Here is an 18,816-nt window from a genome sequence, read left to right on the forward strand (position 1 = left end):
TCAATCCTCCCATCCCCGCCCAGGAACCAATAGATACTTTCCTGCCAGTTTGTCTTTCTCTCGTCAACAATCAGCACATTCACCGCCTCACTGCAAACCAGGGCCATTTTTCATTACATAAAACAGTCAAAGACGTTAAAGAAAAATCACAGAAAACTAGGTACAAACGACAAGACATGAGCAACATTCTCTACATATGATTGTCTAAATCCCTCGGACCTGTTGTTGCTCTGAAACAGGCTATCTGTGATTGCAGACAGCATGAAGACATAAATGGTTATATGTTTTAAGTAAATATTTGCCTCTACCAGCAGCTGTATGCAGTGCAGCCAGGTACAAACCTTTGTGCAGTGCCTGTTTTTAAGTTCTGACTGATTAAGTTTTGCTCATATACGTTGTTATTCTGTATGACTCATAAAAAGTCTATAACTCATTATTATACTTTGGATTTTAATTATTCATTGGAACTTTTAGTTAATGCAGGTTTCATTCAGGAAGATAAGGCCAAACTCCCTCTCTGGAAACTGGAGGATACAGTGAGCTAATCAATGCACTGGGGTAAGTTACGAGAGACACTTAGCACTCTGCTTCACTGCATGCTGCAGAGAGTCTTCAATGATTCATGTACTGCAGTGCTTACAGTGGACAGTTTCAGTAACAGTGCAAAATGTAACACACACAGTGATGCAGGGACAAGGGATATTTCACATTAAACAATGTCAAGACCAGAGAACCACATTTCCTACATTACCAACAGCAAGCACACTGAAAATAAATGCTTCATAGTTAATGAAGCATATCTGGGCACCCTGAGGTTGCAAAGGCGCTATATTAATGCAAGTTCTTTCTATTTTCCTTTAGTTACTCCCTCAGTTACTAGCTCCGACAAGGCAAGTCCCTGGAATTAATTTCATTAATTTCCACTGTTCTCTTCCTCTCACTCCTGTCTGTTAACTCTTACTGGGCTGCAGGGTGCTGGCTCTTACGACCCTCCAATAGCTGACCTTACTCTTGATAGCATGGATGAGTTAGAGCAAGCTAGCCAGGATGGAACCCAATTCGGCCCAGGTCAGATCAGCAGGTAGAGGGAGCAGGGACCCTGATTGACTTTGACTGTTGCCTGCACGCTAACCCTATCAGTGTTAAAGCCAGTGCCATGACCCAGAACAGCAAATGAACTGCACATACATGAAGTGAGACAACATTAGTGATACAACAGACAGGTGCGGCTGAACATTGTCAGATGTCCACGAATTGCTCCCTCTTTTCCCAGTATGTCCTGGATATTGTTTTTGAATTGCGTCATTTTGAAATCCTCTTTTCCTGTTCCTTTCTTCTTCTAGCTGTGTGTCTGTGGGGAAGAGGCATTTTGAGGAAAGGTGAATCAGTAGAGAGAGAACAGTGACTACATGGTGTGAAGATTCGGGCCTGCCCTTCGGGAAAGAACTGCCTCGTAACAGTGATCATTGGCCAGACAACACAGGGATTCAAACTGAAACGCAGGCTGGTTCCTCCCAGACACTGAGTCTCGAAATCACCGCTGGTGAGATCAACAGCTGAATCTTTAACATATTCACCGGGCGCTGGTATAGGGACTCCTCCAAGGCCTGTTCTATTAATGGAGACCTTTGCTGGTTAAAAACTGGCTTCCCCAATTCACCAGAAATTTGTTAGGCTTACATTTCATTCTTTCACTCACCCTTCCCACAGAGGTGCAGCGCGTTGAGGCGAGGGATAGGCTTCCGTTTGCTTCGCCACCAGCCTATTTGGGATTTGCAGGTCGCACTCACACTGAAGCGTTCCCCTGCCTGAGTAATCACAGTCGATTCAGGCCCAGTGACTGCTGCAGCAAGTAGGCTGCTCACAGTTGCATTTTGGAAAGCTGCAGCGTCTGCACGGTTAGTCAGATAGGAGTATGAAGTAATTTAAGAAAATAAATAAATATTATGAAATATCGTGGACAGTTAAGGTCTCGTCCTGACCCGTGCAGTTTGCATTCTTAAATTGCGGCTGGTCAAATTTCTGCGAATTGTTTTGGCCAAATTGATAGTCACCAAGCCAGGCCTGCTAATTATTCCCATGCCCAGAAGCATTGGCAGTCCTCAGCCTGGTGTCTGCCAGCAGCCTGTGTGCATTACACAGAACATGGCTAAAGTGGTTAAACGACAATGGGAGAGTTGGAGGACACGGAGCCAATAGAACCGCAGTCAGATTTCTTTCTGGGCACAGTTAAGAGTCTCTTGTCCTCAAATTCTTCCACAGCATTGGGCTTGAGTTTCCCGTTCTGCCCTTGCATGTCCTTGGTTGGCTCAATGAAGGCCACTCGCCGATCCATGGCAGCTTTATCCCCGGACAGGTCATGGGTGGAAGTGGCACTCAGTATTGATGAGTGAATGCTATCCTCCTGCTGGCTCTTCTGCATCTCGGCCTTGCTCCTGCAGCAGCAGTGACATGGTGTGAGGTACAGGTAAATCAGAACCAAAATCACGCTGGCAACACACCCAACCAGAGTGGTGTAGGCTGTGTTGAGTGACTCGTTTGTGGGACTCGCTGTGGAATTGTGCACCCTCAGTTGCACATGGATGGTCTCGTTGAACTGACTGCTGGTGGCCAGGCAAGTGTAAGTCCCTGAATCTTCCAGTCTTAGATTGCCAAGCCACAAGCTGCCATCGCGAAACATCTTGAGGCTCTGGTTGTTGCGGCCCGCCTGTATGGTCTCATTGTCCGGCGTCACCCACACTTTTGTCATGTTCCTTAATCTGGTGTCGCAGTGAAAGGTCAAGGTCCCTTCTAGGAAGGCCTCCACCTCCGAATCGATGATGGTGCTGCAGTTCATGTAGTCTTCCTGCAGCTCGAAGAGTTTGATGGACACCTTGTGGTTTAGGGGAAGGATGCACTTAAACTCATTCCTAAAGTCGACTGCAGAATTGAACTGCCGAGCATGCCATTGTGTGACCATGAGGTAAAGGCTACAATGGCACACCAGCGGGTTGTTGTGGATGTAAAGACTGTTTTTGAGGTAGGCAGGTAGATCGTTGAGTTCCTGAACAGGCAGAGACTTTATCTTGTTACTTGACACATCCAATAGTTCCAGTCCGGACAGCCTGGTGTTGTCATTCACTAACTCCTGTGGAAAACGTGTTATCAGGTTCTGACTCAGGTACAGCTTCTTCAGCATGTCCAGTCCTTCAAAGGCCGTCCTGTCGATCTGAGAGATCTGATTGTTGTACAACAGCAGCACCTCCAACTCCTCCAGCCCCTGGAAGTGCAGCTCTTCCAGAGCTTTGAGTTTGTTGGAGGACAGGTCAAGGTATTTCAAATGCGGTACCTCGGTGAAAGCTTCTTCGGAAGTGAAGAACAAGCCATTGTGGCTGAGGAGCAGAGTGTGGAGTCTCGACAAGCGAACTTTGGTCCACTGGGCCCTCAAGCGGGCCAGGCTGTTGTAGCTGAGATCCAGGACCGCTGTATACTCTGGCAAGGAGTTAGGGATATTAACCAGTTCCTTTTTCGAGCAGCTGACAATATTACTGGCACAGATGCAGTCGGAGTGGCAGTTCAGCGCGGACACACTCATGGGACAGAGGTTACATAGAGCCACTAGAAGTAAAACAGACAGGTAGGAAATTCCACAGTGGTATCCGCCAGTAAGGTAGGACTCCATCAGGCACATCAACCACATTGTGAGGCTTCAGGAAGTGGTCATTGAGTGCACCAGAGTAAATCAGGATTCACACCACACAGGGGAGAGGGGTTGGCTGGAGAGGAACGTTTCTGGCAGAGGGAGGTTGCACTTGAAGCCATAAATAATTGAACATTGTGCAGGGTGCAAGTGCGAGCGGGCATTGTGCCACAACCCTGCATTTACCAACAAAAGTCACCGCTGTGTTGTCAACCATTGCTGGCACTTAACCCTTCGCACTCCTCACCCCGGGGTTGACTTACTGTTAACAGTCATAAATCGCCTGGGGTTTAGCAGTGGACCCCTTTGCTCCGTCCTGCCAATGACCGGCAGTCTCCCGTTTGCCAACCTCCTGCTGCACCGATCAACGTCCAAGCGGCGGCGGCGGTGCCTCCAACATCCACACAAGGTGATCGCCGGCTCGGCTAGGGACAGGAAGACGGTGAAAGAGCGGGTCCCGTTCAGGCGGACTCAAAGAGCAGAAAGAGGGAGGGTGCCAGGGAATCCCTGCCCCCCGGGAGCTGAGGGAGGCACAGGAGGTGGCACAGGACGATCCCAGGCTCAGTAGGCAGAGCTGCTCCCCTCTCTCTCTCTCTCTCCCCAGCTTTGTCACTCCGCTCTCTGCGCACTCGCCTCTGTGCCAGGGACAAGACTGTTTATTTCTCTGCTCTTTGCTCTCCCCCCATTGGAGGGGAAGAGCATCCATCCGCAACTCTCTGCCAATTCCGCCAGCCCATTGGCCAAAGCACTGAAGGCAGCCACCCAATGAGCAGAGCCTCAGGTTTAACCCATTGGACACTTCCCTTGCTCTATTTCACTGCAGCACCTTCCCAATCTCTGCAGTCTCACTCGGGCACAACTACCTCCACTCATTGGCAAGATTCCTTGGCCTTTCCTCCCCCACCTCGATTTAAAAAAAAATAGTCTTGCAGATTTCCCCGTCTAGTTCATTGAAGACGGGGTTCTCTTTCCTGGAGGATAAGGTCCAATCTCAGGATGTCATCCAGGGAAAACGCACCAACTTTTAAAATGCGGATTTAAAACTATCATCATTCTCATTGAGGTTTGATAGTAAGATTGGATGTGGTTAAATTATTCACAGCTATTCTTTGCAAGCTAATAACTGATATTAATATGCCAATGCATGTTTGTTGCATTGAAATAATACAATTTGAATGAGTCATGATGTCCAAGTCATTGTCCTTCCCTTCTCTCCGTGACAAGAACACAACAGAGGCTCTGGTGATGTCATTCTGCCTCTTGTCACCGATGTCACATTTCATTTGTCACTGATTTAATCAGAGCAGGAAGGTGCAGTAAAGAGTCAACTTGCATTTCTGAAGCGCCTTTCACCGTCCCAGGAAGTCCCACGGTGCTTTTCAGCCAGTGAAGTATTTTACTGTTGTATTGTAGCATTTGGCACAACGTAGGTGCCAACATATCGCAATGAAACTATTGCTACCTATCTGATAAGAAATAAAGATTGCCAAGGAGGCCAGCGAGAACTCTCCATCTTGGCTTGAATAATCCTGTGGCATCTTTTGCGATGTAATTGTGGAGGGAGCGAGGTAGAGTTCATTTCAGCATCTCATTGAAAAGATGGCACATGCACCTCAGCACTCCCTCAGTACTGTGCTAGAGTGTGAGTCTGGACTTTGCACTCGAGTCACCGGAACAGTTTTGGTGTTGAACACACTGAAGAATTTTGGATGCACAAGTTGAACAGTGTGGAAGGCGCTTTACTCTGTATCTAACCCTGTGCTGTACCTGTCCTGGGAATTTTTCATCAGGACAGTGTAGAGCAGGGGTGGGCAAACATTTCCGTGCAAGGGCCACATTCAGAAATTCACAATTTTAAAGGGCCGCATAGTATATTAAGTAAAATAATTACTTCACCCGGTTATGATTCTGGGCGCCTCATGTAGAACATAGAACATAGAACAGTACAGCACAGAACGGGCCCTTTGGCCCTCGATGTTGTGCCGAGCAATGATCACGCTACTCAAGTCAACGTATCCACCCTATACCAGTAAGTAACCCAACAGCCCCCCCCCCCCCCATTAACCTTAAAAAAAAATTTTTTTTTTAATGACTTGGTGGGCCGCATAAAGACCTTTGGCGGGCCGTAGTTTGCCCACCCCTGGTGTAGAGGGAGCTTTACTCTGTATCTAACCCCATGCTGTACCTGCCCTGGTAGTGTTTGATGGGGACAGTGTAGAGGGAACTTTCCTGTGTATCTAACCCTGTGCTGTACCTGTCCTGGGAGTGTTTGATGGGGACAGTGTAGAGGGAGCTTTACTCTGTATCTAACCCCGTGCTGTACCTTTCCTGGGAATGTATGATGTGGGCAGTGTCGAGGGAGTTTTACTCTGGACCTAAACCCATGCTGTCCCTGTCCTGAGAGTGCCTGATGGGGGCAGTGTAGAATGTGCTTTGCACTGTATCTGACCCAGTGCTGTACCTGTCCTGGGAATGTTTGATGGAGGCAGTGTAGAGGGTGCTTTAAACTGTATCTAACCCCTTACTGTACCTGTCCTGGGAGTGTTTGATGGGGAAGGTATCGAGGGAGCTTTACTCTGTATATAACCCCGTGCTGTACCTGCCCTGGGAGTGTTTGATGGGGGGAGTGTCGAGGGAGCTTTACTCTATATCTAACCCCCTGCTGTACCTGCCCTGGGAGTGTTTGATTGGGATAAAGAACACAAGAACACAAGAATTAGAAGCAGGGGTAGGTCACCAGGGCCTTCAAGCCTGTTCCACCATTCAGTACGATCATGGCTGACCTATGCCAGCCTCAACTCCTTTTTTTGTGCCACTTCCCCATAGCCTTCCATTCCTCAATCTATCAAATATTTATCCATCTCCGCTTTAAATACTTCAAATTATCCAGCTTCCACCATCCTCCGGGACAGCGACTTCCAGAGATTCACCACCCTCTGCAACAAGAAATTTCTGTGCATCTCCGTTTTAAATGACCGTCCCCTTTTCTTGCAGCTATGTCCCCTTGTTCGAGACTCTTCCACAAGTGAAAACATCTCACCATCTGCCCTGTTAAGCCCTCTCAGGATCTTATACATTTGAATAAAGTCACCCCACACTCCTCCAAACTCCAAGGAATACAGACCCAGACTATTTAGTCTCTCTTGATTGGCAAACCCTCTCATCGCAGGAATTAGCCTGGTGAATCTCCCTAGGACTGCCTCCAGTGTTACTATATCCATTTTTAGGTAAGGGGAGCAAAACTGTCCGTAGTATTCCAGATGAGGCCATACCAACACCATGTACAATTGCAACAAAACCTCCCTATTTTTAAACTCCAACCACTTTGCAATAAAGTCCAAAATGCCGTTTGCCTTCTCAACTACTTGTTGCACCTGCCTGCTAGCGTCTTGTGATTCATGCTCTAGAATACCTAGATCCCTCTGTACTTCACTCATCTGTAGTCTTTCTCCATTTAGATAATAACCTAACTTTTATTCCCCTTGCATAAGTGCATTATCTCACACTTCCCCACATTAAACTTCATTTGCTAGGTTTTCGTCAAGTCATCCACTCTATCTATATCCCGTTGCGCTCTTCCACCTATTTTCATAGCATTGACAAATTTTGAAACCTTACATTCTGTTCCTTCCACAGCGTCATTGACGTAAATAGTGAACAATTGCAGGCCAAGTACTGATCCCTGTGATATTCCACTAATTACATCATTCCACCATGAAAAGGATCCATTCATTCCAACTCTCCATTTGCTGTGCGACAGACAGTTTTCAATCCACGCGAACACGCTTTCTGCAATTTTACTTCGTGCATCAGCCTCTTATGCGGCACTTTGTCAAATCCTTTTGGAAATCTAAGTACACTACATCTATAGGTTCTCCTATATCTACTCTCCCTGTTGCATCCTCAAAGAATTGGAGCAAATTTGTCAAACATGATTTACCTTTCATAAAACCATGTTGACCTGGTTTGATTATATTCAGCTTTCCTAAATGGTTTGCTATTTTCTCTTTGATTATTGACTCCAACATCTTGCCAATAATAGATGTTAAACTAACTGGCCTATCATTGCCTGCCTTCCATCTTTCTCCATTTTTGAACAAGTACGCCACGTTGGTTGTTTTCCAGTTTTCCAGTACCCTTGCAGAATTTACCGAGTTACAAAAATTAAAGGGAGCATTATTCTGTATCTAACCCTGTACTGTACCTGCCATGGGAGGATTTGATGGGGTCAGTGTAGAGAGAGCTTTACTCTGTATCTAACCACGTGCTGTACCTGTCTTGGGAGTGTTTGATGGGGACAGTGTAGAGGGAGCTTTACTCTGTATCTGACCCCATGCTGTACCTGCCCTTGTTTTATTAAGACAATATAAAGGACTCTATCTGTAATAACATATACCTATACGTAACTTAGGGATCGGGATGATCGTATTCCCAGAGCCCTTTGCGGAATGCATGCTTCCCCGCTAAGTGGGCAGGACAGTGTAATCCCTTCCTGTATAAAGCCGGCTAGCCATCACCTGGTTGTGTATTGCTGGGAATCATGTATCTGAAGCTTTGCAATAAACCTGTCATCTTTTTCTCAACTTGGTGTGGTCTCCCCTTTTTGAATGCACAAAACTGCCGAGGAGGAGTAAACTTGGCCTGCTGTCATCACTGTGGCCTTGCTGGTTCCACCACCTCCTGGCATTCGTGGTACTGGTAGGAGTCTTATTTTTTCGCCATGCGATTGTTCGGGCGGATGGACGCTTTTGATGATGGAGTCAAGGATTGAGCCCAGGATTCAGAGTGAATGTGCTATTTCTTTCACGTCAATAATATCATGGAGGGTGAGCGGCAAACAGTAATCCTGGTGACCACTTGCGTTGTCCATACTTATGGGATTATCCGGAGCTTTACATTACCGGCGGCGCCGGACATCCGTTCTTTTGACCAGCTCATGGAGCTCATCGGTCAGCATTTCCACCCACACCATCCGTCGTAGCCCAGCGGTATCTGTTCAAAATGGCAGAGAGAACCCTGGGTGAGTCAGTCACCGAGTTCATGATCCGGCCCAGGAAAATCGCCAGGTCTGCGAATATGGGGCAACGTTGTCTGAGGTGTTGCGCGATTGCCTAGTGTGCGGCATCGGCAACGCAGAGATGCAAAAGGGACTCTTTGCCAAGTGCCCATCCAGGTACTTTTTAAAGGATGTGAGGCAACTCGCCTCTACCACCCTCCCAGGCAGTGCATTCCAGACCGTCACCACTCTCTAGGAAAGAAAGAAAATCCTCAAATCCCTCCTGAACCTCCCACCCCTCACCTTGAACCTGTGTCCCTTCGTAACCGACCCTTCAACTAAGGGGAACAGCTGTTTCCTATCCACCCTGCCCATGCTCCTCATAATCTTGTGCACCTCAATCAGGTCGCCCCTCGGTCTTCTCTGCTCCAGCGAAAACAACCCAAGCCTAACCAACCTCTCTTCATAACTAAAATGTTCCATCCCAGGCAACATCTGCACCCGCTCCTGTGCAATCACATCCTTCCTATAATGTGGCGACCAGAACTGAACACAGTACTCCAGCTGTGGCCTCACAAATGTTCTATATAACTCCAACATGACTTCATTGCTTTTGTAATCTGGACCACGACTAATAAAGGCAAGTGTACCATCTGCCTTTTTCACCACCCTATTAACCTGCCCTTCTGCCTTCAGAGATTTATTTACCAACAGGCCAAGGTCTCTTTGTTCCTCAGGACCTCCCAGTGTGGTGCCAATCATTGAATATTTCCTTGTCAAATAATAATAATCTTTATTAGTGTCACAAGAAGACCTACATTAACACTGCAATGAAGTTACTGTGAAAATCCCCTAGTCGCCACATTCCAGCACCTGTTCGGGTACACAGAGGGAGAATTCAGAATGTCCAATTCACCTAACAGCACATCTTTCGGGACTTGTGGGAGGAAACCGGAGCACCTGGAGGAAACCCACGCAGACAAGGGGAGAATGTGCAGACATCACACAGACAGTGACCCAAGCCGTGAATTGAACCTGGGTCCCTGGCACTGTGAAGCAACAGCACTAACTGTGCAACTGTGCCATCCTAAAATAGCATGAGTTCCTCCCTCCCCAGCGGGGAGTTGAACCCCGGTCTTTCGCGTGACAGGTAGGGATACTGACCACCACACTACCGAGGAACTGCTCCTTCCAAAGTTTGAAGGAGAGAATCTATCTCCACTTGGAGAGGCAAGGTTTGATCAGGAATAGTCAGCATTGCTTTGTCAGAGGGAGGTCATGCCTAACAAATTTGATTGAATTTTTTGAGCATGAGATTAAGTGTGTAGATGAGGGTAGTGCAGTTGATGTAGTTCACTTGGATTTCAGCAGGGCATTTGACAAAATTCCACATCGGAGACTTATAAAGAAGGCAAAGCACATGGGATACAGGGAACTTGATAAGGTGGATTCAAAGCTGGCTGAGCTGTAGGAAACAGAGGGTGATGATGGGCAGCACGGTAACATTGTGGATAGCACAATCGCTTCACAGCTCCAGGGTCCCAGGTTCGATTCCGGCCTGGGTCACTGTTTGTGCGGAGTCTGCACATCCTCCCCGTGTGTGCGTGGGTTTCCTCCGGGTGCTCCGGTTTCCTCCCACAGTCCAAAGATGTGCAGGTTAGGTGGAAGGGCCATGATAAATTGCCCTTGGAGTCCAAAATTGCCCTTAGTGTTGGGTGGGGTTACTAGGTTATGGGGATAGGGTGGAGTTGTTGACCTTGGGTAGGGTGCTCTTTCCAAGGGCCGGTGCAGACTCAATGGGCTGAATGGCCTCCTTCTGCACTGTAAATTCTATGATTCTATGACAGACGGCTGCTTTAGTGACTGGAAGCCAGTGTCCAGTGGCATACCACACGGATGTGTGCTGGGTCCCCTATTATTCGTCATTTATATAAATGACTTAGCTCACTATGTGGGGGGTAGGATCAGTAAGTTTGTGGATGACACAAAGATAGGCCAAGTGGTTAATAATATTCTTTATTGTCACAAGTAGGCTTACATTAACACTGTAATGAAGTTACTGTGAAAAGCCCTAGTCGCTACTTTCTGGAGCATGGTCCAGGCACACCGGCCGGGGTAGACGTCTGCCTTGGGATTGGAATTTTCTCTTGGATGAACCAGACAAAGAGACTGCGATGCAGTTTACATTGCCTGGCAGTACCCCGTGTAGCCCCCATTCGGGTCCCATTGCAGGTGAATGGGCACATGTTGCACATGGAGTGTCCGTGGTGGCCCAGAGCACCTTTGGCCGCATACGACGGATGTCCAAACTTTGGCTTTGACAGACACAGCGGCTAATTTGACCTCGTGCACGGGGGAGAAACTGCGGATTGTGGGGGCGGCGTTGACCCCTGTTTTTTATGGCCGTCCGTCAGCTCTTATTGCGGTTCGCGGGTTGCCCCATCCTGCTGGGGTGCGATTGGTTGTGCCACTTGCGTTTGGACTGGCAGCACGTTCTGCAGGTCAGGTCCGGTGGACGGTGCGAGGTGCTTGGTAAGTTCCTGTATGTTTCCCAGCCTGGTCTGGGAACCACCAAAGGAGCCACGGTCAAAATTCAGGTGGGCCCGGTGGCTCAGCCACCCTATTACCAGCCATGACCACTTCCCTAAGTCTTGGTGCAGAAAGTAGAAAACGAGGTCGACTAGTTAGAGAGTTCCGGCATTATTTGGCCCGGATGCTTTGCTGACTGGGCGGCGCTGATGGTTCCTGTCCTGAAATCGGACAGGTTCTCCAACTCATCAGGGATCACAAATTGACGGTCAATACTGCCCCACAGCTTGATCGCTCCCCCATACCTTGCCTGGAGCACCTACCTATATGCCGAGCTGGCTGGTGGGTGGTCGTTTACTAAACTGGACATGAGCAATGCGTATCTGCAGCTTGAACTGGATTGGCTCTCCTGTCAATATGTTACAATTAATACACAACGGGGCCTCTCTGAGTACACCTGGTTGCGTTTTGGGGTCTCGTTGGCATGCGATATTTCAGTGCATTGTGAAAAATATCCTGTGAAGCTGGCCACACGTTGTGGTATACTTGGATGATGTGCTGGTCACGGTGGATACCGACTAGGAGCATTTGAGAAGCCTGGAGTGGTGTTGTGATGCTTTTTAGATTTTGGCATCCGGCTTCATCGGGAAATGTGCATGTTTCACACCAGAGAGGTGGTCTACTTGTGCTTTCGAGTGGACCGCAGTGAGTTGCGTCCGACGGATACGGCGGATTTCCGCTCTTTTATAGGATTGATCAACTGTTGCGGGAAAATTGTCCCAAATCTTGCGGCCGCACTGGCTCCTCTACATCCGCTCCTGAAGAGGACCAGGATTGGGTCTGGGTGCAGCCCAGGCGGTGGCTTTCCAATGTATCAACAGACGGCTGTCGTCCTCGGGTGTGTTGATGCGCTGTCACTTGGACAAGGCCACATGTGATGCGCCACCTTATGGGATTGGGGCCGTTTTGGCCCATCGGATGCAGGATGGTCAGGAGAGGCTGATTGCTTTCACATCCTGGATGCTAACTGCAGCCGAGCACAAGCACAGATCAAGAAGATGGGTCTGGCGGTGGTATTCCATGTCAAAGATTCCACCAGCGTGTATCCGGGGCCATTTCTACATCATTACAGACCATAAGCCCTTGCTCAACCTTTTTCGCAAGGACAAAGCAGTCCCGCCCATTGCATCATCACAAATCCAATGCTGGGGCTGCTGCTGGCCGCCTATAATTACTCCTTTGAGCATTGGCCAGGGACCCACATAGCACATGCTGACGCGCTGAGCCGGTCGCAAAGGCCATGCCTTTATCCAGTTTGGGCAGCACGGTAGCGCAAATGGATAGCACTATGGCTTCACAGCGCCAGGGTCCCAGGTTTGATTCCCTGCTGGGTGACTGTCTGTGTGGCGTCTGCACTTTCTCCCTGTGTCTGCGTGGGTTTCCTCCCACAGTCCAAAGACGTGCAGGTTAGGTGGATTGGCCATGCTAAATTGCCCTTCGTGTCCAAAAAGGTGAGGAGGGATTCTTGGGTTACGGGGATAGGGTGGAAGTGAGGGCTTAAGTGAGACGGTGCAGACTCGATGGGCCAAATGGCCTCCTTCTGCACTGTATGTTCTATGTTCTATGTCTATGTAATTTTCTGGATTGTCTGGTTCCGCATCACAGCGGTCTGTCAGATGACCACAGGATACAGTCCCTTCGGATTCCAAGATAGCCACACAGCTTTTTACGGCCTCTTGAGGTGGACTTGGCTGTGAAGCTGCCTCCTGCCGCAGACCCGCTCCGCCGGAGTGCACCTGTAGGAAACGATGTTCCCTGATGCAATATTCACTGTCGGACTCTTTGGCGCAGGATGTTCCGCCTGTGCCAAACAGAGTCCACCCCCTCCCTCCTCTTCTGTTTCTCCTCCTCCTCCTTGTCTATGGCTTTTGGAGAGTGCTTTGGGCTTTGAGGGGAGGCATGTAATAACCTATACACATAATGAACTTATGGGGTCTGGATGACCGTATTCCCAGAGTCCTTTGCGGAAAATGTGCTTCCCCGCTAAAGGGACAGGGCAGCATAATCATTTCTTCTATAAAGCCGGTTGGCCACCTGGTTGTGTATCGCTGGGACATGTGTATCTGGAGCTTGGGAATAAACCTTTTGTGTCTTGCTCAACTCAGTGGGGACTCCCCTTTTTGTATCCACAAAACTATCTAACCCGTTGCTGTATGTGCCCTGGGTGTGTTTGATGGGGTCAATGTAGAGAGGTTTTACTCTGTATCTTTCCTCATGCTTTCCCTGTGCTGTGAGGGGACTTCCGGAGGTGCAATGTAGGGGGAAGACATGGACGAGATGGCTCCTGCTGGACCACTGTACTTTTACCCACTTTTCATAGTTCCACAGATTGTTTACTCTTGGAAACTCACAAGGTTATTGTAACAAAGGTCGCGTATGACTGAAATGCCCCAAAAAATCAGGGAAAGAAGGCGACAAAGTCTAAGACCCCGCAATGCTCATCGGGGGGTGGGGGTAGTTTGCTGATGGTGTCTGTAGAATTTTCTTTGTCCAGCCTTTTGACTAACAAAGTACTAACTATGCCTGAGTCTTCTTAGCTTCTGAAATCAGACGAGATCGGGCATTTGCAGACTAGTATGGCTGTCGGCTTCTTGTCAATCCTGATGGTGTCCTGTATTCTAGCCCTCACCTCGTCATCTGGGTTTCTCAATAAGAAAGCTTCCCTCCAGCCTTACAAACATTGCGGGTTGCTGCACAATTATTTGTTCATAGGAATTATATTTAATTATGTTGGGCATGGTGGTGTCATGGTAGATTACTGGACCTAGTACTTCAGTGTGGCTCATAATCCAGGGAGTTGAAATTCCACTGTGGGTTTTGCAATTTTGAACTCTGTTTTTAAAAATTTGGAAATGGACGCTAATATTAGTAAAGGACTGTGAAACTCAGGGATTGTCGGAAAAACATTCATGGCCTTTAAGGAATGAAACCTGCAATCCTCACAAACTCTCAACCTGTACTTCACTCCTGTCCAGCACTCATGTGGGGCCCCAAAGCTAATGTAAAAATTCCATGTCATTAAAATCAGCCTTGATTTATTTACTTGTTATGTTCTGTGTTGTAGCCGCAGTACAGATGCACAGAGAACATCTAGTTCTTTGACTTGTGAGAGAGTTTTATTAACAAGATGAACATGTGGAAAGATAACAAACAAACTATGATACAAACAGTAACAAAATAAATGAATTCAGTGCATTCTCTTGGAGCTACATCTGGTGCGACTGTCCTCTAGTATAACTTACTACCAACTGCCGAATCACTCGAGTCACATGGTGCATCTCTATCGCCACCTGCTGTTCGGAGGTTATACCTATAACTATATACATTGATAGATAACTATATACATTGATGTGCACATGCATATCGACACATTACTCAGTTTGGTAAAGCAGTATCTCTACAGGTACTGGGAGAGTGCGGAAGGATGGCTTGAGTGGTGTATAAGGTGAATATCCAGTTACCGAATTATGCAGCTGAAGACATTCCGCTGATTCATAACTGTTTTACGGTGATACTTTTATTCAGTAGAAATACTGGTTTTCTCTTTTCCTGGGCGGGATTCTTTGGGCCTCCAATCGCATGTTTCTCGGCAGCACGCCATTCCCTGGTGTCGGGATTCACTAATCTCGCCGCTTGTCAATGGGATTTTTCCATTGAAGTCACTGGGAAACCAGTAAGCTGCTGGCGGGAAAAGAAAATCCCAGCGGCCGGGGAATTACAGCCCTTGTTTCGATCCTTCCCTGTCTCAAAAACCTCCCCCTCCTGGGAAAAACCCAGCTCTTAAGCACAAGCTTCAATGAGCTTCACCTGCTCTCAATCCTCACTGAAGCAAGACCTGGTTTACTCTGAAAGGGACCTGCAAATCTAACGTTGACAGAAGACTAGTCCTGGGTGCAATGTCTTAGATAGAGGCAGGAGGTCCTCATTGCCTATGTGTTGGCAAGGTGGAATCTGAATACCAACTGTGTCTCCCTGGACAGTCATCCATGGCACCCACCCCGAGGGGTTCACAGACTATAGTTTGAGACCACTGGTCAAGCAAAACACTGAAATGTATCTCAGAACCAATAGCACCTTTACCACACAGACTGCAGTGATTCAAGAAGACAACTCAACTCCCACAAACTTAGAGCAACAAACAATGGGTTGAAATACCAGCCTTGCCAGCCTCAGCAAATTGAAATAGGTTGAACTCTCTTATTGTTTTAATTGCTCTGTCTGTTCATTACTTTGTGCTTTACCACAACTCATCATGATGCTGTCCCTTTATAGGGAGTTAAGTGCAACCTGTAAGGTCCATATTAGTTTCAATGTGTGATTGTCCTGCTCTACTGGAGATGTAGCATTCTAGTAATTGGCGCAGTCTGGGAGAAGGTTTCTGATGGAGAGGCATAGAGAAAGTTAAAGCCACAGCAATTTGTTGACTTATTACATATACTTCAGAGAAATCATTATCTGCTGTCACTACCCAAAGTCATCGACACTGGACATATACTAACCACTGTGTTCTGCCCGGCGTGGTCTTGGCGCACCGGTTAAATAGCGGGAAAGACCAAAATTGAGATTCACGCCGGGCGCGAATCAGTTTCCTTTATCTAAACAGCCTGCACCCGACGGCGAGTTCGGGATCAGGCCCAAATATGCGAGCATATCATTAACACTCATTTCCATTCCATGAGCGAGATTGAAGTTGAATGCAACGGCCTCGCAGGAATTAACCAGCTCCTCAGCGAGAAATCACCCGGGTGTCGGTCAGTATTCCTTTTTAAAAACCTGGCGCTTGTGCAATGTCTGCTGAGGGGAACTGCGGAATTGAGTAGCCATTTCCGTTTTTGAGCATGCAACTCAAGGGCAGCGGAGCTGCTGTCCCAGTGCTCGGGCATGGGGGGGGGGGGGGTGTTGGTCAGGATGGGGAGGGGGGGAGGCTGAAGCATTCCAGGTTGGAGGTTGCCCCAGGGCCGGTGGAAGTAGGGTGGTGGTGAGGGGCTTTGCATCTGTGAGGCCTTCGAGCCATCTTTAATTATTGTGGATACCCATTGCAGGGGCAACTACAGCTGTTGCCTGTCTCTCCTACCAAACACTTGCAGGACAAAACTCTGCTCTTGGTTATGTGTTGAAGTCACTTTAACTTCCTTTGACTGTGAGCAGCCTCCAGCTTCACAGCTGAAGACTATTGCTAATAAGGAATTGGCCTCGTTAGTTGTGAGAGCACTTCACAGCTGCAGGTTGTTTCTGCTGTATTCTCTGCTGGTGACTGCAGATGCCTGGAGGCTGCTGTTGCTGTTTGAGGGAGAGAAATGTGGATCTGAGAATAATATTTTAAACGTAAATAAGGGCAATCAACAGGGCACAAAAGCATTGCTCGTGAAAGTGAGCTGACAATCGAGGTTGAGGGATTGGTCGCTAATGGTGGATATTTAAGGGAATGTTTCGGAACACCCAGAATAGACACATTCCAACAAGAGAGAACAATTCCAAGGGGGAGGACTCACCAACCAGGATTAACTACAAAAGTTAAAGACAGCATCAAACTGGGTCTGGATGGAGTTAAGAGATCAGCAGTGATCTAACGAATGACAGGTGAACCAGGACGAGGGACTGATCTCCTATTCCTATTTTCCTATTTGATTCCAGGGTTTTCAACTTCATTGATTATCTGCCAGTTTCTCACAGAAGTAAATCGCTTTCTCTATGAAGAAGAATCTCTGAGTATATCAGCCTTACATTTGCCTTTTGCTGGTTTGAACCCATGTTTGCTAAATCGATTCTCGCATTTTAACTGAAAGCAATATTCTGGATGTACCTTTTCCATTTCCTTAAGAATCTTAGATTGTCCTATCAGATTTCCTCCCAGAGGCCTCCTTTAAAGCCACAATATCTTTAGGTTTCTCCAGCCTTTACCCCTAAAGATCTATAAAATATGAAATGACTGGACAACGTGCTTATTGATGGATTATTCCAGTTTAATAAATTGGAAAGAACAAGGATACATGAGTTTAAGCTGTAAGAGCTGGAACAGACTGGAGATTGGTGATTTATCTTTGCTCAGAGAGCTCTGAGTCCCTCGAGTACTACTTGGTTGATGTGATGAGGGCTCATTCTTCTTTCTGCCTTTCAGAGGGAGCTGGACCAGTTCTTTTTTTTAAAGTAGTTTTTATTCCAAATTTTCAACATTTTTATAATTTACAACAGGAGCAAAACCTACCCAACACATTGATCTCTCCCCCTCCCCCCCCCACCAATACCTCCTCCCCCTCCCTCCCCCCGCCCCTCCCTCAACAGTTAACGGTAACCAACTCTCCAAAATGCAAAATGAACAATCCCTAACTTTTTTAGAACTAATCACACTCCCCCCCCCCCCCCCCCCCCCCCCCCCACCCCTGCAACAAACATCTGCCCCCGCCTGCAACTCCAGCCGGACCCCAAATGTGGCTTCCAAGGGACCGGGCTCCTCATCCACATACAAAACCCCCCAGATGGTGCTGAACACCATTCCCCAAAACCTTTCCATCCTCGGACAGGACCAAAACATATGGGCAGCACGGTAGCATTGTGGAGGATAGCACAATTGCTTCACAGCTCCAGGGTCCCAGGTTTGATTCCGGCTTGGGTAACTGTCTGTGCGGACTCTGTACATCCTCCCGGTGTCTGTGTGGGTTTCCTTCGGGTGCTCCGGTTTCCTCCCACAGTCCAAAGATGTGCAGGTTAGGTGGATTGGCCATGATAAATTGCCCTTAGTGTCCAAAATTGCCCTTAGTGTTGGGTGGGGTTACTGGTTTATGGGGATAGGGTGGAGGTGTTGACCTTGGGTAGGGTGCTCTTTCCAAGAGCCGGTGCAGACTCGATGGGCCGAATGGCCTCCTTCTGCACTGTAAATTCTATGATATCTACATGGTTTGTAGGGCCCGTCCCACACCACTCACAGATGTCTTCCCTCAAACAGCCGGCTAATCACTAGATTTTGTAAGGTGTGACCTGTACACCTACCTTCAGCTGTATCAGCCCCTGCCTCGCACACAAAGTCGAGGCACTCAACCTCCGGAGTACTTCAAACCTCAAACCCTCCCATTTAGCTTATCCTCCCATTTAACCTGAACCCCCTCCCTGGAGACTTTATCCTCCTCCAGAATCCTCCCATAAATCGCCAAAACAGTCCCCCTTTCCAAACCCCCCCACCCCCACCCCACCACCCGCACCAGCCCAAACTTCTCATTCAACTCCTCCAAGCTCGCAAACCGTCCTCCCAGAAACAGACCCTTCATCTCCCTAATCCCCTTCTCCTCCCATTCCTGGAACCTCGCATCCATCCTCCCGGCTTAAATCTGTGATTTCCCCTGATCAGCACCCCACCCGAACCCGCTCCCAACCTAAAATGCTGCCGAAAACTGCCTCCAAATCCTCAGTGTGGCCATCACCACTGGACTCACCGAATAGGTCCCTGAGCCATTGGGAACATTGCCATTGCAAGCGCCCCCACCTCCCTATTCCATCCCTGCTCCATTTCTACATTCACCACCCAATAGTAGTGCATCAGATTCGGGAGGCATAACCC

At 48.0% G+C, this 18,816-nt stretch overlaps 1 protein-coding gene across 1 annotated transcript in view; it reads right to left on the reverse strand.

Annotated features, from left to right (window-relative positions):
* amigo1 (adhesion molecule with Ig-like domain 1) overlaps positions 1-4,545 on the reverse strand; it is a 65,702-nt gene extending 61,157 nt beyond the window's left edge. Inside the window, exon 1 of the mRNA XM_038819779.1 lies at positions 1,700-4,545. Within this exon, the coding sequence (XP_038675707.1) occupies positions 2,159-3,679 (1,521 nt within the window). The 5' untranslated portion in view covers positions 3,680-4,545 and the 3' untranslated portion in view covers positions 1,700-2,158. The remainder of the gene's footprint in view (positions 1-1,699) is intronic.
* Positions 4,546-18,816: the final 14,271 nt, after the last annotated feature.

Source organism: Scyliorhinus canicula, chromosome 15 (genome assembly GCF_902713615.1).
Source record: "Scyliorhinus canicula chromosome 15, sScyCan1.1, whole genome shotgun sequence".
Lineage (NCBI taxonomy): Eukaryota > Metazoa > Chordata > Chondrichthyes > Carcharhiniformes > Scyliorhinidae > Scyliorhinus > Scyliorhinus canicula.